Source organism: Dromiciops gliroides, chromosome 2 (assembly GCF_019393635.1).
Source record: "Dromiciops gliroides isolate mDroGli1 chromosome 2, mDroGli1.pri, whole genome shotgun sequence".
Taxonomy (NCBI): Eukaryota; Metazoa; Chordata; class Mammalia; order Microbiotheria; family Microbiotheriidae; genus Dromiciops; species Dromiciops gliroides.
In genome coordinates, this window is record NC_057862.1 from 115,449,502 (window position 1) to 115,474,519 (window position 25,018).

At 37.9% G+C, this 25,018-nt stretch overlaps 1 protein-coding gene across 1 annotated transcript in view; it reads left to right on the forward strand.

Annotated features, from left to right (window-relative positions):
* EFL1 (elongation factor like GTPase 1) overlaps positions 1-25,018 on the forward strand; it is a 222,222-nt gene that overhangs the window by 162,205 nt on the left and 34,999 nt on the right. Inside the window, exons 16-18 of the mRNA XM_043980170.1 lie at positions 12,118-12,249; positions 16,175-16,322; positions 22,407-23,386. Coding sequence (XP_043836105.1) covers positions 12,118-12,249; positions 16,175-16,322; positions 22,407-23,386 — 1,260 coding nt within the window. The remainder of the gene's footprint in view (positions 1-12,117; positions 12,250-16,174; positions 16,323-22,406; positions 23,387-25,018) is intronic.

The following is a 25,018-nucleotide window of genomic DNA, read 5'->3' on the forward strand; positions in this document are numbered from 1 at the left end:
AGGGAAGTCTTCCGGTGCTTGGGGTGAACACGGCCCTAACTCACCAACAGGTTAGAGGCCTGTCAGTTACCTGAGGCGGTTTTACCAGGTTGTGACTGCTGCGCATGCTATAGCTTTTTTTGGAGTGAAAGATAGACGCCAGAGGTGGCTGAGCAGCTCTGAAAAGGGCTCAGCAAGCCCTCACACCAGAGGTGCAGGTCCTCCCTGCACACCTCCAAAAGAGAGCATAGAAATTTGGGTGTAGAAGGGATATTTGAAATCATTTTTATTATCACTATAACAATGACTCCTGCAGCTAGAAGGTGACCCACACACTGTTCAGCTGCTATGGGAGCTTTGCTGGGCTCTAGGCCCAATGGTGGAGCAGAGCCTCCCCTGCAAGTTGCCTGCCCTGCTGCCACATGTTCAGCAGGAGCACAGTCAGTTCCTGGCCTTGCTTGGGGATCCTCTGCATGGGCCTTGCAGTTGCTTTGATGTTTGTAAAACCACTGATGACCGAGCCTCCTCCTCAAAACCCACCCCTAGGGTACAGAGCGTACAAGTTCGTCTAGTCTAACCCTCTCTTACTGCAGATGAGAAAATAGATTGAGAGAGCTGGAGTAGCCTAATCAAGCTTGCACAGCTGGTGAGGGGCGTGAGCAGGGACCAAAACCCATGCATCTGGCCTTCTTGTCAGTTCTTTCCATTACTTTACACTTTCTACTCACTTTATTCATCTTTTTTACTAAGAGCTTGAGGTGGTATCATTTGCTTTAATAATGTAAATGAATTTACAAAACATAACTTGAGTGACTACAGCATGCTTAGTGATGAACACTAGTTGGTTTGTGGAATCCAAAAGAAGCAGAAGGTCTAACCCTTGCCCTCAGATGGCTTGCCATCTAGTCTTCACGTGCACATACACATTGTAGTTGTGGGTGGGAGGAATCATCATATGGTTTTGAGTTAAGTCAGGCTCCCCCTTTAAAGTTACAGAAAAACCAAAATTGAAAAGTCTTGGGAAACACCATAAGCTGTACTTAGGAGGAACTTTGTTGTGTTTTTCTAAGTTTTCAAAGTTAAAAATTACTACTCTAACTTATAGGTTTCTCATGCAAGACATTCACTTTATCCTACACTACTGTAATATTTTCTTTGTGAGCTAACTAATAAAGCTTCTTGCCACACTGATATTGGGGGCAAGCCATTTTGTGCTAGGCTATTGTCATTTACCTGGAACCCTATCAAGTGAACTGCCTTTCCTATAAAGACTTAGTGTAGCTGGAAGTAGTCCTTAAAAAGTAGCTAATATGGTGCATACTGAGATACCACCCCATTAGGACACTGAGAGTGGTTCTGTCTAAGCTCAGCAGCATAGCAACTGATATAATGATGTATGACGGCGAAGTAAATTGTACCAAACTGAAGAAGGAAGTGTTCAAATGAATGGTCTCATCTGTCAGCCAAGTGCACTACATGGCCTAAACAAGTAAGTTTGTCTAATTTCACTTGGCATTTAAGGAAGAAATGGGAACAGAGAAAGGAAGTAAGCAATTTGCTGTCAATCACAGAGGAAATATTTGGCAACTACATTGAGGTCCTAGTGTTTTCTGTGCCTAGTTCAGTGCCCTGACTGGTGTACTATTTTTTTCTAAGAAGGAGCTATACCCCCAATTATCTTATGATTTTGATGAAACTGAGTGAAATAAAAACCACATGAATTGAGAGCTGCTTTGTCAAATTACAGCCTAAGGCAGGCTAAAATGGTCAAGTTGTAAACCTCAACCTCTCCGCCCCCCCCCAAAAAAAAATAACAACTAGGCTATTGGTGGCAAGACTGATGATGGATTTGGACCATCACATGTTACTGTGGTTTGGAGGCATCAATTTATTGGCAAACTGCCTCTGCTGTGACACAGAAAATCTAAAAAGATTGCTTTCTCCCATCCCAGTATTAAATAAACTACTGTCATCTTAATAAATCTAGCAGCATCTGATTAGAAATAGTAGAATTGGTCACTTAAACTTCAGGCTCACTTTATGAAACACAAAGAAAGATGTCACTCTGGTGTATGTAAAGATTTCTGTTATTAGCTATAGAAGACAAAAATATACTGACCATCTGCAAATGGGGTCCCTGGTGAGGTGGAGGAAAGACTACTGTTTGTTTCTCATTGAAACCATATGTTCTCTAAGCAGAGGAAGTGCAACTTGGTCATAGGTCAGAGATAGGAGGGCGTTTGAAGGCCAGCTTTTAGTTCAGGATATTCCTATACTTCTGGCCTTGTAGGATACCCTTTTATTTCTAATTTGGAGGTAGACTTTCCGAACTACAAAAACTGGTAACGACGAAAGTATGTCTAGCACAACAGAAAATAGTCTTTTCAGTTATTCCCAAATGGCTACAGATAGTGAATACCTAGCAGGCTAGCTTTTCTGGAGTTCTTTTGTACAAACAGATCAAGCCCTAAATAGTGACAAGAGGGAAGCTCTTTAAAAAAAAAGAAAAAAAAAAGAGGGAAGCTCTAGTGATTAGGAAAATAGAGGCAAAGATGTACACGTATGTGGCCAGAATAATTTGGGGAAAGTCACGCTTGTTTTTTTTTTTTTTACTAGGTTTGATATGAGTAGTAAAAGTGAGATTTTGTTTAAATTTAATATAGCTGCACGTGATTGTCACTTAAAATATGAAATTGAATGTTCTCAGTGGTTTTCTGGTTGGCTTTGATCCTATTGTTTTGTTTTTGAGACAAAAAAAGAAAGAAGACTGTATGACAGAAAAGTAAGCTAGCCCCAAGCTAGTTTTATGATTTGCAGGTTTCTCATCAGTCTGCCTCAGATTTCCAATCTGTAGGATGGATCGTTTCTCATCCTTATGCAGATAACTCCAGATTCTCAAAGACTTACACTAGGGGGGTATAAGCTGTGGCAGGTACTACCAAGTTTTAAAGCCTGGAAGTAGGGTCCTGGGAATTAGACCATCTGCTATCTAAGGACCAGCCATAGCTAATTTATCGACAAAAAGTTGGCCACTGGATAGTGAATTTTTTGGCTGGGGAAACCCATGAAACAGATAAAAATACTAAATGAACCTCAGTCCCATGAAGCCCCCTTCTGCTTTCATAGCAATAGTGTCAGAATGTTTAAAAGCTGCAGATGTTAATTTGACTGTTTGTATATTCTAAATGGAAGATTTTTTTAAAGCAGCCAGTAAGTTGGTGCATTACTAGGAGAACTAGATCATATCTCTATAGACATTGTTACTATAAATGAAACAGAAAACGTAAGAAATTAGAGCTAAATTGAAGGTTGGCCATTAAGTTCTCCTTGGGCAAATAAAGGAGATGGTGGGAGTTGATATGATTATGGGACAATAGGGCAACAAAAGGACAACATGAAAACGAATTTAAATTCAATTCTATAAATGATTATTAAGCTGCTACAATGTATAAGACACTGTGCTAGTCTCTGATGGTATAGAAATAAAAATAAAATAATCTGCTTAAGGTGTTTTCATTCTAGTAATAGAACTTGTAGGTAGAACTTGTATGTTTAAAAACGGCAATGGATCAGCGCACTTATTGATATCAGTAGTTCTTCCAGTGATAAAAATCACAACCCATTTGTGGTTTCTATCCTTCGGTACCCTTCATAATATCCTTTTATAAATTTTTCACTGGGAGCCCACATACAATGCTGAGAGTCTTTCTCTAGATCTCATAAGATTATGTGGCTACCAGTGAGTTGCTCTCTCCACATTTATGACCTACCTCCTTTTCTGGTCATATATAACTTTGATGATAACTTTTATACTGCTTTGTGATGACGTAATTTGTAATACACTGCAAGCCTAGTTATGGCTACCATCTACCTTTCTTGATTTTGAGTAATCATAGATCATAATGATTTGTAGACATAGAGAATCACATAGACGTAGAGAATTAACAACTTTTTCTTTAAAACCAGGCCCGTGATTTCATTGATATAAGGAACACCTGGTAAGGAACTTCCTTTTCTAACACAGATAGGGATGTTCTCTACAGAGAGTTGCTTGTAGCATTGAGAAAGGTGTTCAACTTGGGAAAATTGGTATTGAAAAGAAGGGATTTTTGTTTTAGGGAGAAACTTGAATAAATTAAAAATCTTGTGTTTTCCTAAAGGTAGTCCAGCCCACTCTCTTCTGTTCATTCTAAGATGCAATGCTGCCCCCAACAAAAACCTGCCTGTCCCCTTCTTAAGCTTTTGCCAACATTGCTATCATTAGAGTAGAACTTATCCTTATGAAGTTCTGTGCAGATGAAAAAGATGTAGCATTCAGGAAGCTGACTGAGTGGGTGGCCATCATTGAGCTAAGCTCCCCTTCATCTCAAACAGAAAAATGTGCCAAATAAAATAAAAGATGGATAGAAGAGGCCCAGACTTGTGATTTCATTCGCATAAGGAACCTTTGTTGAAGAAATTCCCTGTTAACAATACAGAGAAAGGGGCAGCTAGGTGGAGCAGTGGATAAAGCACCGGTTCTGGATTCAGGAGGACCTGAGTTCAAATCCAGCCTCAAACATTTGACACTTACTAGCTGTGTGACCCTGGGCAAGTCACTTAACCCTCATTGCCCCGCAAAAAAAACCCAAAACCAAAAAACAACAACAATGCAGAGAGACACCTTTGCAGCAGGGAAAGGACTCAGTTAATATTCCTCAGAATGTGATGTCACAAGTGAAGATAACTCAAATGTAAGTTTATAGGAATGTGGAAAGAACAAAAATAGAATTAAGGAATCTACTCTTGGTCTGGTAAGCAGACCTGGAAGCTGATTCATGTTCTTTTGCCCGTCCTAGGTAAGAGTGAAGTTCATGAGATTCCTATTTCCCCTCCCCACCCCGCACCCCCAATATTTTAATAATCTTCTGCCTCTTACAGCCAGATGGTGGCATATCGGATAAAGGGCTGGGCCTGGAGTCAGGAAGTGTTGAGTTTAAATCCAGCCTCAGGCGTGTAGCCCTCAGTTTCTTCATTTGTAAAAAATGGAAATAATAATAACATCTACCCCATGGAGGCCTTGGGAGGATTAAATGGGAAGATATTTGTAAACGAAACAAAAAAATAGCACAGTGCCTGGCACATGGTGCTATAAAAATGCTTATTCCCTTCTCTTCTCCCTCCTTCTCTTGTTCCATCAAATGTAACACGTGTTAAAAATCTTTCTTCCTTTCTCCACCTTCCTAGGTTAGTTCTTGTCTATTTTTTTCTGGGGGGATGCCCATGCTCTTAGCTTGTCTTTGTTTTCCACCTGTCCCTTAGATATAGTAAGACTTTGAAATGGTAGTAGTGTCCCCCTATGATGTAGCTTGGTTATTTTTTAGCCCTTCTGAATTATTCAAATGTGTTTACTTTTTTGTGTTATTTTGTTGTGTTCCTGGGCAACTTACTTAACTTTTATAAGACTCAGTTTAATTATCTGTAAAATGAGGAAACTATTAGCTACTTAACTCAAATAGTTGTCATAAGGATCAAAAGAAATGATGTTGTCAGAATATATAATAATGACCTATAAATGATTAGGTCCTTTGCTACATTTGTATTTTTAAGTCTACCTATTTCTCATTTCTTAGGATAAATGCTTGGAAGTCATCATTTCTGTTAAAATCTTTTTTCCCCCTGTCAGATTATGTTCAGCATAATAAGTTCTTGTTGGATAAAACCCATTTTTCAGTGCCTTTCAGTATATTGTATTCCAATCTGTTCTTTTCTTTCTCCTAGTTGAAGCAGGGTTTTGTATGATTCTTACTGGGTTTCCTTCATAGTTGACCTATTTCTTGGACCTTGGCAGTTACATTTCTGAGTATATTCTGGCCAGTTTTTTTTCCTCTGGTGGTGATTTTTGGATCTACTCACTCTGTACTTTGTCTTCTGGTGTCAGTGTTTTGGGGTAATTTTCTTTTGTGATTTTTAAAAAATTTAATATTATATTTTCCTTTTCATCATACTCTTCTGTAATCTTGATTCTTGAATTATCTCTCTGTATCCTGTTTTCTATGTTGATTTATTTTTTTGTAGTAGTAATCTCATGTATTCTTCCTCAAACTTTATCCTCATTATTCCTCTCTCTGTATAGACTTTATTGGCAATCTTTCCCACTATTATGTTTCATATAACACTTTTATATAAAATTATTTCCTAAGTCTATATAGGATCACAGATAGAAAACTGAAAGGGACTTCAAGAGACTGTAATCTAATTCCATTCTTTTCATTTTACAAATGAGAAACTGAGACCCAGGGAGGTTAAATGAGTATTAAGCAACCATAAGTGTCAGGGACGGTATCTGAATCTATGTTACTTTCAAAACTGTTTAAGGTTCCTTCTGAGCTTCCTTTTCTTCTTATGTACATTTTAAAAAAATGTTAAATTGTCTATCTTTGATTTCTTTTTCCTGGTCTGGTTTTTTATATCTGCTGTCTTATGTCTTTTATTTAAAAAATTTTTTTGTTTCTAATATTTTTTGCTGTTCATAGAGTAATTGATTTCTCTTTGGTCGATTCTAGCTTTTAGGGAGTCAATTTCTTGGGTAAGGTTTATCACTTTCTCTTCTAAACTTACTTGTCTCCTGAGGAACCTGAAGGTTGGTCAAGAATCAAGAGTTAGGAATGAACATGGAACAACTGATTGGTATAAGATTAGGAAAAGGAGTATGAAAAGGCTGTATACTGTCACCTTATTTATTTAACCTATAAACAGAATATATCATATGACGTGCCAGCAAATCAAAAGCCAGAACTAAGGTTTCTGGGAGAAATATCAACAATCTCAGCTATGCAGATGATGCCACTCTGATGGCAGAAAGTGAAAAAGAATTAAGAAGCCTCTTGATGAGGGTGAAAGAGGTGAGTGTAAAAGCTGGCTTGAAGCTTAACATCAAAAAAACCTAATCTCTTGGCAACTGGTTCCATCATTTCCTGGCAAATAGAGGGGAAAGAAATGGAAGCAGTTTCAGATTTTATACTCTGGGGCTCAAAGATCACTGCAAAAGGCAACTGTAGCCATGAAATTAAAAGACACTCGCTCCTTGGAAGGAAAGCTATGGCAAATTTGGACAGCATACTAAAAAGCAGAGACATCACCTTGCCAACAAAGGTCCCTATAGTCAAAGCTATTACTTTTCCAGTAGCAATGTATGGCTATGAGAGTTGGACTAATAAGGAAAGCTGAGCAATGCAGAATTGACACTTTTGAATTCTGTTGCTGAAAAAGACTTTTTCCAAGTCCCTTGGACAGCTTTTACACTCTCCTCTTGGACAGCAAGCAGTTCAAATCAGTCAGTACTTAAAGAAACTAATTCAGGCTGTTCACTGGAAGGTAAAATACTGAAACTCAAACTTAAATACTTTGGCCACATAATGAGAAGACAGGACTGATGTTGGAAAAGATTGAAGGCAAAAAGAGGAAACAGCAGAGGACGAGGTATATAGATAGTATCATGGAAACAACAAACATGAACTTGAACAGACTTAAAAAGATAGTGGAGGATAAAAGGCCCTGGCATTCTTTAGTCCATGGGGTCATGAAGAGTTGGACAACAACAGTGTGAAGCAAGTCATATATATCTTCCCACTATTGTAAGCCCAGTGCTCTAGCATACCGCCTTCAACACTAAATATTTAACTGTCATCAAACTTCCCACCTAATAATACAAAAATTTCCTCTATTATTATTTCTGACAAATGACCGACAGCCTCCGTTAGAATACTTCCAGTGATAGAGAACTTATGAAAAGGCCATCTATTTTGACATAGGTCTCATTTTTAGAGAGATCTTCCTGATATTGAACTGAAATCCAAAGAAGTTTTTCAATCTTTCATCCTATTCTTTTCCTTTGGAGTAACACAGACTGAAAATTTGAGTTTTTTCTATAGATATAGGACATGCTTTCCATGCTCTTGACTATGTTGATAGCTCTCTTCTGGAGGAACTAAAGCTTGCCAGTGTCTCTTAAAATGTGATTCCCAGAACTGAGTGCAGTATTCCAAATGTAGTCTGACCAGTACAGTGGGGTTATTATCTCTCTTGTCTTGGACAGTCTGCTTCTCAATGCAGTCATAAATAGCATTGGATTGTTTGGCAACCACATCATAACATTGGCTCCTTTTGAGCATGAGCACTCTTCAAGCCTGGGGAAAAACTAAGATCAGACTAAAGAATATTTGATATTGAAAAATTAGTGAGAGGATACCTGATTATATCTAGATTTTGTATAAAAGCAGTCTTAAATTGTGTACCTTATTGAAAATGTAGTGTTCATTAATGTTTATGCTTAATTGAATAAAAATATTTTCACTTTTTGGAAGAAGTGTTCAGAAAAAGAAAATTTATGTACTTTTTTATTCATGTAACCATGTTTGTGTGAAGTCAGATGTTTGACTGTAAGACCATAGGTACCATTATCCATAGGAGTGCTCTGATTGCCCTAAGTGGAAATAAATTGCTTTCTTAATGTTGGTCTTGAACATACAAACCTATAACTTGATGGTGGACATCATACATTTCAACTGAGCTATGAATCACAGCTCTATTTGTGGTTTTTGGCTGCTGGTTCTTCCAGTGGAGTTGTAAAGGGGGTAGGCATGCGTTTGCCAGAAATAATTGTGGGTTTTAGTTGCAACACCATTTGACTCAGGTTGGTGTTATTTAAATGGGGAGTTAACACTTCTACTCGCTGGTATTATGTGTGCGTGCGTGTGTGTGTGTGTGTGTGTGTGTGTGTGTGTGTGTATGGGTGTGCATCATGTGTGTGTTTACTGTCTTGCCTAAATGGATAGGATGTAATTGAACAGTAAGATTCCGGTTCAAGAAATGTTGATGGTTTCAGGGAAATGGTCACTTCTGATGTAGAACCACCACCAAATTACATACAAAAGGAATCCTTTCTATGTTTAAACTTTGGCTCTCCTTTTGTTCCCTCTCTTTCTGGCTCTTTTTTCTCCTTGGACCCCTTAAATATGGACATTTCTCAAGGTTTTATCCTTTGCCTCCTGTTCTTCTCTCTGAGAGAGAGCTCTATTCTCACAGCTTCAACTATCACTGTTATATGCGTGATTGCATCCCCCATCATATGGCTCCTACCAAACTTTCCAGGCTTGTTTCATTTTACTCCCCTGCCTATTGTCTATACACAGTGTTTTTTTTGCTGCCTCTTTGCCTCTGCATGGGTGCTTCCTCCCTTGTCTTGATTATACTTCTCTATAACTGCCTTGTGGAAAGACTAAGTTCTTTCAAAGCACAATATGGCTACTACCACCTATTCGAGGACTTTCCAGATTCCTCAACCCATCCACAAGTTGTTAGTGCTTTTTCCCTCTTGAAATTGCTTTATTAAATATTTTGTATGTGTTCATTTCTGTACATAGCCTGTCCTCCTGCTCCCAACATAAATAAGCTCCTTGAGGGTAGGGACTATTTTTTGTTATTCCCCAACACATAGCACAACACCTCATATAGTAGACACTTAATAAATGTTTATCAAATTGAAGTATATTGAATAATTTCCAAATCTTTATTGCCATTTGTGAGCTTTCTCTTAAGTTCTGGTTGTACGTTTCCAATTGTCTCTGTAATCTCCACTTGATTGTTCTGCAATTATCTCAGACTTAACATATCTAAAACGCAAGCCATCGTCTTCGGCTAACCCCATGAAGTGGTTCTTTTCCCATAATTTCCTACTTTTGTCAATGTTATCACATTTTTTTTCCAGTCACCCAGATTTGAAGTCATCATTGATTCGTTCCTCTGTGCTTACAGTTAATCAATTGACCACTCTTGTTACATCTTCCTTTCATAATCTCATCTATCTGTTCCTAACTAGTATCTCTACTTTTATTTCCCTATCCCTACCTTTCTACTCCATTGCCATTAGATTAATTATATAAAAACACTAATTTGATGAAGTTATTTTTTTGTTCCAAAATTTTCATCAACTCTCCATGAACTCAGAACATAAAGGGTGCAAAGTCTTTTGTTTAGCATGCTGGGCCCTCTGCAATTTTAACTCTTAACTTACAGTACTTCTCTAAATGAACTTTCTCCACAATTCCTTCTAAACTGATATTATTTCTGTCCCTTCAACATGCCGCTCCATGCTGCTCACATTGTTTCTTCTGCTTGGATTGTTTCTCCAACTCTGATTACTGAATCCTGTTCATCTTTCAAGGCCCAGGTCAAATGCCATTTCCTCCATTAAAATATTCCTGAACACTTTGTCATACCTTATAATCTTTCTTTATATATCTGTATAATCACTATCTATGCCACTCAAAAAGCACTTATATATTGTAGTTATTTGTGCACATTTCTTGTCTCTCCTCAAGATTGTGAACTCCAAAAGGGGAGGAACTGTCTCATGTGTCATCTACAGTATATAACACAATAATACCTTGTACATAGTGTGCTCAATAAATGTTTGTTGACTTTGAGTTGCCATTTTATACCATCAAACTGGCAAAAAACAAAACAAAACAAAAAACCCGTGAATTAGTGCTGTAAACATTATGACCAAATGGGAACATTTATTCATTGATGATGGAACTGAAAACTTCTCCAGTCTTTCTGAGAACAATATGGCATGCAGCAAAGTTTGTAAAGATAATTATACTCTTTGACCCCATAATTCTTTCTTTAGGCATATGCCCTGTTGGTGTCATCATAATACAAACGAAAGAGCTATGTGCTCAAGGAATTTCATAGAAGCATTCTATATAATTGTGTGAGTGAGAGAGAGAAAGCAACCTAACTGTCCAACAATATGGGAATGGTTAAAGTGTGGTACATTCATATGTAAAACAATTAAGATACAAACAGGGATAAAAAAGATCTTCATTAAATCAAAGTGAAAAAAAAAAAGCAGAACCAGAAGAACAGAATATATTTTAACTCTGATGAGGGAAAATGGGTGGAATAAATTTGTGATTATTTGAGGAAAATAACTGAACAATCATAATGAAGACTTAAGGACAAAACTTTAAAAATTAAGAAATTTTATGCACTTAAACTAAATATCAATATTAAGCAAATGGAGTTTGTATTGATGTTTAATGTTTCTTTTTTTATTTATTTTTATTTATTTATTTTTATTTATTTATTTTTATGGGGCAATGGGGTTAAGTGACTTGCCCAGGGTCACACAGCCAGTAAGTGTCAAGTGTCTGAGGCCGGATTTGAACTCAGGAACTCCTGAATCCAGGGCCGGTGCTTTATCCACTGCGCCACCTAGCTGCCCCGTTTAATGTTGTTTCTATTAAAACTCTAAATATTTGTTGACTAAATGAATGTATGAATGATCTGTTAAAATTAGTCCATTCAAGGGGCGGCTAGGTGGCGCAGTGGATAAAGCACCGGCCCTGGATTCAGGAGTACCTGAGTTCAAATCCAGCCCCAGACACTTGACACTTACTAGCTGTGTGACCCTGGGCAAGTCACTTAACCCTCATTGTCCCACGCAAAAACAAAACAAAAAAACCCGTGATCACTTCTTAAACCACAGTGAGCTATGATGGTAGGATTGAATGGAGGAAATCTTCCTGCATTAATGAAATTAATTCTTTGGTATAAAAGATTTCACTTCTACATTTATTCTTTAAAAATTAAATGTTTTCTATAAGCTTGTGGAAGACATCATTGAGTAATGCTGTGTTCCAAATTGGGACCTATATTAATCCTTTATGATACGATAGAGTATTAGGGTTTGGGAAGCATTGGAAAGTGGATTTATTGTCATTAGATTGACATTAGATGAACACCTTGCATATCAATAAAAAAAAATAACTGCATGATTGTGATGTATAACCTATATCAGATTGCTTGCTGGCTTCAGGAGGGGGGAGGGAAGGAAGGGTGGGGAAAAAAAAATTGTAACTCAAAATCTTTCAAAAGTGAATGTTGAAAACAGTCTTTAATTGTAATTGGAAAAAATAAAGGTCTGGTAAAGAAAAAAATCAATGCGCAAATCTATATTATTATAAATTAGTTCAGACATTGGTCTTTTGTTTTGGTTTTCAGTAAATTCAATTTTTGTCAATAGTTTTTGATATTCTAAACCTTTGTTTCTTGTTCACTTGTTTTTTGTTGTTGTTGTCTGTTTGTTTTTAGGGATAGGTGGTCTGCAAGAGTTTGTCTTGAAGTCTGCAACCCTGTGTACCTCACCATCTTGCCCACCCTTTATCCCACTCAACTTTGAAGCCACACCCATCGTGAGAGTTGCAATTGAACCAAAACATCCAAGTAAGACAACTTGTCTTTCAGTTCAGTTCCACAAACATTTATTAAATGCTTACTCTACAAGACACTTGTGCTTTGCTCTTTGTAATGGATACTAAATATTATGATTTTTAAAATGCTTGTCTTTAGTGTTCATAGATTTTGTAGTAGGCAAAGAAGGGACTTTGTAGTGGGCCCTTCTGTCCTGGTGGTGATTGGGAAAAATTCATTGAACCTGAGTGAGAATGAGAATCACAGACTTTCTTCTGAAACCTCAGAGGCCATTTAGTCCAGCTGGCACCTGACAAATGATCCCTTCTGCAACACGATTTATAATGAGTTTTCTAGCCTTTACTTTAAAAATCTTAGGGGCAGCTAGATGGCGCAGTGGTTAAGCACCGGCCCTGGATTCAGGAGTACCTGAGTTCAAATCCAGCCTCAGACACTTGTCACTTACTAGCTGTGTGACCCTGGGCAAGTCACTTAACCCCTGTTGCCTGCAAAAAAAAAATCTTAGGTAAAAGGGAATCCACTACCTTGGGAGGCGAGGCAGCTGATTCCATTTTGGGTTGGTTAACAGACATAAAAGCAAAACTGATCAGTTTTACCTTCTCTCCATCATCATTTATCATTGCTCCATTTGTCCTAAGCAAATGGGACAAGTTTACCTTCCCTTCTTTAGTTGTCCCCTTTTCCTCAGTTTAATTAAAAAAAAAATCTCTCTCTTTTTTTTAATCCCTAGCATTTCCTGCCAAGGTTAGCTCATTCTTAACATTAGCCCTCCTGACATTCTTTCCAATTCATGCCATTGTATTAATTCTCCATTACCTATCCTTGTTGCCATCCTCAGTACATTTCTGAAAAATGTTCACTGGTTGATGAGTTTCTCCTGTGCATCCAAATCAGTCTCTTTAGACAACCACACTTTTTTCTCCCTCATCATTAGTCTTTCTCTTTGGTCTTCAGAAATGTATTCTTGATGGCTTTCTATGCTTCCTCAGCTGAATTTCTTTATTGATTTATAGTCCTGCCTATCATTTCAATGAACCTTTTTTTGGGAGGGGGGGGGAGCATTCTTGTGGAGAAAAGGGGCAAGATCTAAATTCTGATACAAGAAGATGAATAGAACGCTATACTCCAGGAAGCCAGAGTTCACAGGATAAACAAATCCAAATGGCTAGTCAGGAGGTTGCAGTGGTCCAAAGTTTTGGAGAGGGAACTAGGTCAGAGAAAAATCTACAAAGGGAATAACTGGCTTTTGGCAAAATGATGATCAGTTTGCAAAATGATTCATTCTGACCAATTTTTCTTTTATGGCAGCAGCATTAGCCACAGTTCCTCCCAGTGCTTGGTGTTATGACATTGGTCAAAGGCCTCTACAAAATTGGGGTGACAGTGGTCCCCGTATTCTCCACAGGTTTCTGTAGCTCTCCTGCTCTTAAGTGGTGTCATTTCCTCTAGCTCTTCCAGGAGCTGCATCCTTCTTGCTTGTCCACAGTTGGCAGGGTGGACAAGAATTCTTTGGCTTTAATTTGAGGTCAGAATGGGCTCATCACAACAAAGACCTGGGAAATACAAAATAGAGTGTAAAGTCAGGAGGGTAGTCCTAGTCATTTTGTCCTGGGACTTACTACCTGTATGATGAGGAAATAGCCTTTCTTCCAGTCTCCCAGTTTTGTGAGGATTTCCCATGCCTATATAATCTCTAGGAGTTATGTGTTGGTTCAGTTTATAATAAATTTGAAATATCTACAGCAAATCCAGGTAAAGATGCCTAGTAAGCTATTGGTAATCCATGACTGAAGCTTGGTAGAGAGATGTAGCATGATGGATGGATGTCTAGATAGGAAGGGAATGAGAACTAAAATCATGGGAGCTCATACATCAACAATAGAGAATCAATTCAAAGATAAGACAAGAGGGCCATTTTTCAAAGTTTTAGGGCAGACCATGATTATGAGGTAAGACATCCATCAAGGGAAACCGAGATAGCTTTCACAGAGGTAAAAAAAGAACCAGGAGAGGGAAGTGTGTCACATAAGCCCAGAGAAGAAGGGGGATACACGAGAAAATCTACTCTCTGTGCTTTTTTTTTTTTTTTTTTAGTGAGGCAGTTGGGGTTAAGTGACTTGCCCAGGGTCACACAACTAGTAAGTGTTAAGTGTCTGAGGCCGGATTTGAACTCAGGTACTCCTGACTCCAGGGCCGGTGCTCTATCCACTGCGCCATCTAGCTGCCCCTACTCTCTGTGCTTTTTATTTATTTATTTATTTATTTTTAATTTAAAAAATTTTTTGTTGTTGTTTTTTTTGGTTTTGTGGGGCAATGAGGGTTAAGTGACTTGCCCAGGGTCACACAGCTAGTAAGTGCCAAGTGTCTGAGGCTGGATTTGAACTCAGGTCCTCCTGAATTTAGGGCCAGTGCTTTATCCACTGCGCCACCTAGCTGCCCCTCTCTCTGTGCTTTTTAGGTCAGAGCTTTTCTAGACCACATGTTGCCCCATACCATCTGATTTCTGTTTTTGCTTCATTGCAACATCTTCCTAGCATCTCTTTACAATTTCAGATCCTATTTTTGATTCAGCATGTTTTCAGTGGTCTGGCTTCTGATTGTTCTAGGACAGCTTCCAGGAAGGCTCATGTCATCCATTTGTGTGGATTCCTGTTAGTCTCACAAAGTGTTCCTTTTCTGAGTCTCGACTATTTTGCTTTCTCCTAATTACTGATGTCCACTTTGGGAACTGCCTTAGCCACTGGCCACATCCTACATGTACTCATCATAAGATCAGAGAAATGGGAGCTTGAAGGAACCCTAGAGTTCAAGCCTACCCTGATTATTTTACAGATAAGGAAACTGAGGCCTGGAAAGGTGAAGTGACTGTACTGAGGCCACACAGGCAGTTAAGGAGCAAAACTGGGATTCAAATCCAGATCCCCTGACTCTGAATCTCACCATGCTGTCATTTCAAGTTCTTTGAAAACGCATAATTTTCCTTTTTATGGAATCAGTAGAGTCATGATGTCTTGAGATTTCTGGGTTGGTCTCTAGAATACAAACTTTTGGGGGGCGTTGTTTGTTTCTTCCAGTTTTAAACAGGAACAAGACCATATGTTCATATAAAATACTTAAAAGTCTGTTTCAGAGGCTGTAGGGATCCACACCCTAAGCAATCACTACAAAACCAGACCAGGACTTCGCTGCCCCTTTGTGGGCAAATCCACTCATTTGTAGACTTCCTTTTGAGTCAGTAAAAATATGGATATCTCTAGGAGGGAGACTTTTGCAGGGATAGCCTGACAGGTATTCAGGTACTGCCATGCAAGGGACCCTCCTCTGATGGCACGCTAAGTAAGCTCCAAAGTGTCGCTTTACATACCATAGATCCCTTTAGAGAGCTTTGCAAGACTGGTGAAATAGCTTTTATAACTTTATCACAATGCTGACGCTGATACTTACAGGGCAAGTTTTATGCCCAGAAAAATCTTGATTCTAATATAAGCAATTTTACAGATGGCTTGAGTTTTTTCACTGCTACAACACTTCTGTGATAGCTATTTATTCTCATATTTCTTTTAGCTAGATTCCACCTTGAATCCTTCCTTTGGTTATTAGCTGCCTATGTTTCATCTCTAATTTGGGGGAAGATGCCTGTCATATTCCTAGAATCAGTGGTAGTCTATAGTTATGTCTGTTGAAGCGTCCAAGTGATACTACAGACTAGCTATGGATTTCACATTGCATGCTTATGAATGCCATGGCCTAAAAATGTGCAAAACGGAATTTTAAGTAATAAGTTCACAGATAAGTGTAGTTTTTGTAGAGGTTTTTATCCAAATGGGTTAAAACTCAGTACTGATGGGTTTCTATTCTTTCTCTTGGGTCATGATGGTTTTGAGTGGTCCTTCTTTTCCTGTATTTTTAATAAGCATTTTCCATTTGGTCTACCTAGGTGAGATGCCACAGTTGGTTAAAGGAATGAAGCTTTTAAACCAAGCTGATCCATGTGTGCAGGTTTTAATTCAGGAGACCGGAGAACATGTGTTAGTTACAGCAGGTGAAGTCCATCTCCAACGATGCCTGGACGACTTGAAAGAAAGGTTAGAAAGACAAGGGTAATAGAGTTATATGTCCTATATATATGAAGTTCAGTGGATTGAGTATTCCTCAGTTTTTGGAACCCGTGACTGAGGTTTATCTTTGGCAGGTAACCAAAAGTCTCCTTATGCAAGAATTTTGCTACAACTGCATCATACATTTAAATTTTAATTAACTATAAAATGACTACTGCCAGGAAATTGTCACTTACTTCCTATTTTCTTAAATGCTTTTTATTTTAATGTGGTTTTTCTACATTATTCAGAAATTGTAATTTAATGTTTTATATGATAATAAATGACAACATATATTGCTTTAAAGTGCTTTTATATACATTGTCAATGGTAATGTTTTAATGAAAGACTTTACTTAGAAACAAAGAAGGAAAAAAATCCTAATGTCCTTTGATTGTGGTTGTGAAGAATTTACCTATTCCACCATCTAATCACATACAGTGTTTTTCTATTTTGAAATCTTCATTTTTGTGTATAAAATCGAATGGCATGTTTTGCAATTTGATTTTTGTCTGTTTTAGATAAATTCTAATGAAATTATGTATTTTTTCCCTTTCTGTTTCCTGAAAATCATCCTCTGAGTCATCTGGAGTAGATTTAAAATTTTTATAACTCTTTAGATTAAGAACTTAGAATTTTAGAACTGAAAAGGACCTGTGGCTTAGAGATGTAAGAAGTATTGTCCATGGTCAGTGACAGTGAGGAGCTGGCCCCAGGGCTTTTTTCCTTAACCTTTATTATTACCAGGTTTCTTTATTATAATTGTCTAATTATGTAAAGCTTCATTAGCACTCAGAATAATAAAGCACAAAGCATAATCTCTTTTAAACAAGTGAATATCAATAACTTTTAAAAGTGCTATTTATTTATTTATTGTGATAGCATTTTTATTTATAGTTTGGGGTTCCAATTTTTATCCTTTTTTCCCTCCCTCCCCTTCCCTCTCCCTGAGGCAGCAAACAATCAGATATGGGTTATACATGTATGATTATATAAAATATTACCTTATTTGTCATTTTGTACAATAAAGTACAATGAAACTTGATTAAAAGAAAAAAATGAAAGAAAGTGAAAAATAGCATGGGTCAGTCTGTTCCATCAATTTCAGTTCTTTTTTTGGCCTATCAATAACTTTTAATATTTTACTTATAAAGTTAGCTTATTAGCTTTAGATAATCTCTGAAAGAATGTAAGCTCCCTGAAGACACTTTGGTCTTTGTGTTTCCCAAAACTCCTAGTGTGGCACCTGAGATAGAATAGATACTGAAGCAATTCTTGTAAATGTGATAGTTGAAGTATTTTCTTGGACAGGTCCCTTAACATCTCTGAGTCTTTATCTTTATCTGTGAAAATAAAGTGTTTACTAAGATTATTTGTAAGATTTCTTCCACCTCAAAATCTGTACTTCTCAGTAGTAATTTGAAATAAATTCCCCCTCACATTAAAATCAATTTAAAATTATTTTTAATTAGCTTTATCTCTTCATAATATCAGCATCTTTTTAAACTTAGAATTACCCACCAGATCCTCCCCCCATCTGTGTATATGTACTTAGGCTTCAGTGAGTATCTGAGTTATCTTGTGTTTTTGGTGTGTATAATTTGCATTCGTTGGTGTTTAGGTGTACTTTTTTTTTTTTCCTAAGGAGAAAAAAAAATTACACTTACAGAAAGAGAAATTGATTTTTTTTTTCAGAGATGTGGCCTTGACATCGTATTAAAGTATTTATAGAAAACCAGCTCACTTTGAAAACCATTCAGTGTGAAAGCTACTGGAAAGATCAATGTTACAGCTTATAAACATCATCAGAAATATAGACTGATGCTGAATGAAGGGAGCAAAGTAATGAAAACAGAAGACCCTCAGCCATCTTTGGATTTATGTTCTCTAAAAAGATACTGTAAGCATTCTTCTCGAGTGCTCTTATAGTTACTCCCTGTGGTTGCTGGAGACACCTGTTTCTGGAAGTGGTAAAACGCCATTCTTTCATAGCTCAGATTCTTTTTAATCCTGAGATTTAGAGCTAGAAGTCACATCGCTCAATGGCATCATTTATTAGATGAGGTGCCTGAACCCCAGAAAGGTAAACTTGACCTTCCTAATGCCACACAGGTAATGGTAATAAGTAGAAGAGGCAAGATTTGATTCTAGGGCTTGTGGCTCCGATTATACTCTCAGAGGATGGTTTTTAGGAAAAAGAAAGGGAAAAAAATTATAATTTCATTAAAATTTATCTAAAAGTTATTTTATAACACTAGCTAACATGCCATTCAACTTTATACACAAAAATTGAGATTTCAAAAGAGAAAAACACTATATGTGATTAGGTGGTAGAAAATGTAAATTCCTCATAACCACAATCAAATGATACTTGGATTTTTCCTTCTTGGTTTCATGGGGCTTCCTCTAATTTTGACGTGGAGGTGCCTCTGTACAGTCAGTGAAGTCTACTTACTGAAAGCTAAAGAAATCCTGTAGGGCATAGATAAGAAAATAATCTTCCTCTTCCTGCCACCTGATAGAAGGTGGATAAGAAATTACCTCAGCCCTGAAAAGAGGTAGTTGGGGAAAGAAGCCTCAAGAGAGAGTAATTAGAGAGTGTGTTTGGGCACATTTAGCAGGTCTTTAGTGGCTTAGTTCTCAATGCCCACAGGATCAGGGTTGAGGTAGGCAAAGGCCATTTATAAAGAAATAGAGTAGAATAAGCCAAAACTGAAATTCCAAAGGTAAAAGAACTAGAATCAGAAACAGGAAAGATGGTGAAGCGCAGGGATGCCACAGTTGAGTCAGGTATATATGTTATCGTAACAAGATGTCACAGTGAGCTTTCACAGCTGGTTCGGTTTTAGCTCTTCAGGCTTTTGTCTTCATCTCCCCTGTAGTGGATGCTTGTGCCAGCGTTGTCAGGAACAGAGAGGTAGAGGTAGGTTTTCTCGATGAGGAAAAGGTAGTTTGACAGAAACTAAAGCAAGGGGGGTATGGGCAAGACCTTAGCAGAGAGGTGAAGAAGAATTGAGGGTGAAGAAGAGGTCATCATTTTGGCAGTAAGACATTACTGAGGGACCTTTAAGAGACCACTTTCAGTAGAGTGATGTAGACAAGAACCAGATTCTAAAATGATGTCAACAGCTATTTATCAAATGAAAGGTTTCGTGATATGGTTCATAGAGAGCTGGGTTCAGGCCCCACACTGAATGAACAGCCCTACATAAGTCTCTTCACCCTTCAGTGCTCTCAAAACATTTACTTCAGACTATCAAATTGCAGAAAAAGTACCAACATGTATCATTAAAAGTAGTTTCCTCACTATGAATTCCCTGTACCAGGGAAATCACAGGTACAGTCTCTGTCTCTTTGTGCAAAAAAACTCTGTTTCTGACACTGGAGGAGGCACAAAGATAACTTTGTATGGTCACACACAAATATGTTATAAGTGTAACTTACCAGAGGCACTGTGGGGTAGTGGTTAGAGAATTGGCCCCGCAGTGAGGAAGGCCTTCAGTCCTGCCTCTGAAATATACAGGCTGTTTGACCCTCATCAGAGGACATAAACTCTCAGTGCTTGGGGCAGCTCTCTAAAAAACTACATGTTGCAAAGTGCTGACCTGTTTTAATAGAGGGAATTTTTTCTCTGAGCTCCTTCTACCAATGAAATCCCAGGTCTAGTACCCACCCCTATAATAACTAAGAGAAATACAGCTTTCTATACAGCAGAGGTCAAGAGGTAATCTTTCTTAGATTCCTAGGTAAATCATAATCCTTATTTCATGTTAAAATTTAAGCTTAATCTTTTATATTTAACATATATTAAGCTATCGTTATATAGGCTTTTCTTTACACAAAGATTTAAAGTAATTTAATTATTATATATTATATATGTATGTGTGTGTGTGTATTTGAGGGTAGGCAGTGAGGGTTAAGTGACTTGCCCAGGGCCACACAGCTAGTAAGTGTCAACTGTCTGAATCTAGATTTGAATTCAGGTCTTCCTGAATCCAGGGCTAGTGCTTTATCTACTACGCCACCTAGCTGCCCCCATTATATTTATTTATTTATTTATTTTAAATTGGACTTTATTTCTAAAATCTACTTGTTTCCCAGAGAGCCCTGTAATCTGAATATACCATGGTAGAAAAGCCTATACCTACCCTCAAGAATTTTGTTTTTAAAATAAATGAGACAAGATAGAGGTGAACAAGAATTATTTAACCAAATGTCTCCTTTTCTTAATTTTTCATGTTTGCTGTGGGAACAAAAAGTAGACAAGAAGAAATAGTGATTACTTATGGGTCCTTGAATACAGGGAATTGAAGCAGTGAAAAATGACACACAACCTAGAATAATCAGGACTAAAAGGGGGGGAAAAGCATCCAGTGACAACTCTCTCCTGTGGGAGTGAGAGTCTTTTATATTTCCCTGTTAGAGCTTGAAAGAGTTAGCTTAGTGTCTCTATTTCACAGTTGAGGAAACTTAGATGTAAAGGTCAGTGTTTTATACAAGGTCACGTGGTACTAACCAAGATTAGGACCCAGGCTTCCCCCTCTCTCTCCTACAGTTCAGTGTTCTTTCCTTATCACTACATTGCCTCTTTTGTTGGAGGAGAGGGGTAGAGAAAAACAACTTAATAATGATGATGGTGGTTAGCATTTATATAGTGCTATCAGGCAACCCTGTGAAAGTAGGTATTATTATTATTATTCCCATTTTGCAAATGAAAATACTGAGGCTGAGTGAAATTAAGTAATTTGCCCAGGGTCACATAGCTAGTGTCTAAGGAAGGATTTGAATGCAGGTCTTCCTGACTTTCAAATCCAACACTATCCACTCTGCCACCTAGCTGCCTTCAATATTACTTTAGCAAATTCATCTACTGTGATTGGCTAAGACTGCCTTCATAGGAATAGTGGGAATTTTATTTCTGTGTCTCTTTTGGGGAGTATAACGTCACTTTATTTGGGTTTTGGCCAGGGTTCTTCCTGAGGAAGTCCAGGGGTATATTACTGCCATTAGTTGGTGTAGGTTGCTGTTGTCCCTATTTTGATTTTCCTGCTTAGGAAAAGAAAAGTTCCCCACAGCCCATAGGAACTTGGAAAGAGGTCCTGAAGCAGTCTTTTTTCAGTTGACCTAAGCTAACAACATGATGGAGATTCCCCCTTCTGAGTTTATGCTACAGTCTTCTAAAGCTAATTCACCATAGAACCCATCTTGTTATACTTAAGATATCATTCCTATGTATAATAATATATACTTCTAAGTAATTGATTGTAATGATTAAAAATGCTTTTACAAATAATAGACTGACTTAGAAGGCTGGGGCCCGGGCCCTGTTTCTAATTTTGATACTTACTATATGTCATTTACTTCCCTGGGCCCAGTCTCCTTATCTTTACAGTGGAGTTGAATTAAATTGATGTCCACTATCCCTTTCATTTCTAAGATTCTGTATTTCATTTAGGACTATAGTATGTTTTCTTCTCATGTGTCTTAGTAAATAATTTGGTATACATTAGTTTTTTAATAATACAAATTAGTGAAATCTTACTACAGCAAATACTTTCCAAGTGAAAATATATGTAATATGATAGCTAAGTCCAAACAGGTAACCTTTTTATTTTAAATAATAGCACTAGTGTGTTACTCTAGCAAACATACACACACAAAGAGTTTTGGTACTCCCCTTGAAGTGTTATTTTTTTTTTTTTTTAGTGAGGCAATTGGGGTTAAGTGACTTGCCCAGGGTCACACAGCTAGTAAGTGTTTAAGTGTCTGAGGCTGGATTTGAACTCAGGTACTCCTGACTCCAAGGCCGGTGCTCTATCCACTGCGCCACCTAGCTGCCCCTTGTGTTATTTTTTTTTTAAACAGAATTTTATCTTTTTAGCCTGAAATCAAAATGAGTTTTACATTCTGAATTCATGAAGCAAATTATTATAGAGTTCTGAAAGAAAAATTACTACTTCATTTTTTGACAGGACCTGGCTCACACAAGTATATGGTATTTTTTTTATTATAGCCTTTTTAGGTCATTGTCATCATCGTCGTCGTCATTGTTTCTGTTGATCTTATTTTCAGGTTTGCAAAGATTCAAATCAGTGTATCCGAACCAATCATCCCATTCAGGGAAACCATTACTAAGCCACCAAAACTTGACATGGTCAATGAAGAAATAGGTAAACAACAGAAGATTGCAGTCATACACCAAACCAAAGAGGATCAGAGCAAACTCCCTGAGGGAGTCCAGGTTGATGCTGATGGGCTCATCACAATAACTACCCCAAACAAACTTGCCACTCTCAGTGTCCGAGCCATAGCTCTCCCAGAAGAGGTCACTCAGATTCTTGAAGAAAACAGTGATTTGATTCGTTCTATGGAGCAGTTCACTTCTTCTTTAAGTGAGGGGGGAAATGCCCAGATGATTCATGAGAAGACCCAGGCTAAGATCCAAGAGTTCAAACAAAAGTTGGAGCAAAACCTACAGGGAAGGAAGTGGAGGAATGTCGTGGACCAGATTTGGTCATTTGGTCCTAGGAAATGTGGACCTAATATATTAGTAAATAGATGCCAAGATTTTAAGAGCTCTGTGTGGCAGTGCCTTGAGAGCAGATGTATTAAAGAAGCAAGTAAATATAGAGATCTCGACAATAGTATCATCAGTGGATTTCAGCTGGCAACGTTCTCAGGCCCCATGTGTGAAGAACCGCTCATGGGTGTCTGTTTTGTTCTAGAAAAATGGGACCTAAGCAAATTCTTAGGTCAAGGAGCAATTGAGAAAGCAGAAGAGGAGCTAGACAGAGGAGCGATTCCTTCTGACCTAAGTAGACCTCTGGAGTCACCCACTGCAAATGAACAGTTTCAAGATGACTGCCCAGAGACGTTGGAAAAAAAGGGCAAACGTAAAGGGGAAGCATTGCCGGCTGACTGTTACGGCCCTTTCTCTGGTCAGCTGATTGCTACTATGAAAGAAGCCTGCCGCTATGCTCTACAAGTGAAACCCCAGCGCCTAATGGCTGCAATGTACACCTGTGACATCATGGCCACTGCAGAAGTACTAGGTAAGGAGTGGTGGGTGTGGGTGTGTGTCTCTGTCTGAGAGAGAGAGACAGAGACATACAGTGCCTGATTAGCTCTGTCATACAAGAAAGAATCAGAGGGGTGATGGTGACTTGTGAGAGGGAAGGAAGCAAGTCAAGGAGTAAACCCAGCTGGGAGTGAAAGTGACATATTTCTGGAGGTGTCATGTAGGTTACTGGAGAGACAGACTTCTAGCTCAGCACCAGAGATGAACTTTAGGAAGTCATTGGTGTAGAGGTCGTGTTTGAAACCAGCTTGTATCAGCAAACAAGCGTGGAACTGGCCGTTAAAGAGTCATGTTTTCTCTAAAGAGAAAGGACATTGGATTTAGGCATCGAAAGACCTGGATTCCAATCATGACCTCTACACCTATCTAGCTGTGTGACCATAAGTAAGTCATTTAACAGATCTGTTTGAGCCTTAATTTTCCTTATCTGTAAAATCACAGTAACACCTCAGAGGGATGTTGTGAGGATCAAATGAGATAATGCCCATAAAATCTTTTGTAACTATAAAGTTATATAAATGTGAGTTATTAATTTTCATTAATCTGAATGATGGTATCTTGCAGTCAGTCTGGCTTCTGACTACCACCCAACTGAAATGACTTCTCCAAGGTTGTCAGTGATTTGCTAAAACCTCTGGCTTTTTCTTCTTCCACTTAGTTCTTGACTTCTCCAAAGCCTTTGACACTTGACCACCCCCCCCTTCCTCCTGGACATTCTCTTTCTTTTTGGGGGGGGGGGGGGCGGGAGGAATACTTCTCTCTCCTAGTTCTCTTCCTGCCAGTTTCTCTGAATACTTTTGAATCTACTTTTTATAAATGACTTGTCCAACTACGTGGAACATTATCTCTCCTTTAGTATTTGAATGTCACCAAACAGGTCTCATTTGTTAAGTATTTTTCAGAATGGCATTTTTGTCATTTCCTTCCTTTGCATTTTTCATAAGGCATATACAGAATTTTTCAGATACTTTGCTTTTAGCAGAATAATATTCATCTCATGTCAGAATAGTTGAAGTCCCCCCATCACCACTCTATTTTGCTGCTGTCCCAGTTTTAGCATCTGTGTTCAGAAAGCACTTCTGGCCAAGTGGTCTGTTGTATAACAGTATTGTTGCATAACAATATTGTACTTTATTTCTCCTTTTATTCTCATTCAGAAGGTTTCTACCCTATTTGCATTCAAGTTTGTGGATTTTAATATGGGTTCAATTCATATACATATTCTTCTGCCTTAACAATAAATCAGATGTTAGTACTCTATAAAGTATCCCCTGCCATTATCACGTTCCAGGTATGAGTCCATCTTAACAAGTCTTGGTGATTGCTTTGAAATTGTATTTACCATTTTGTGTTAAAGTTTTAGGTTTATTTTCTCCATTTTAATATAAATGGAAAACTACTGCAGCTCTGGAGATTGTCACAGAGGCATTAGAAAGAATAGTATTGTTTCTGACCTGTTTTCCTGTTACTTTTAATTAAGAATTACTAGGTACAGCTTTCATGATGCTTCTTTCTTGATCAAATATATTATCCTATATAGCATCTTATTTCCCTATTATATCCGAGTGGTTTTTTCCCTTCCCTCAGATCTTGATCAGATCTTGCC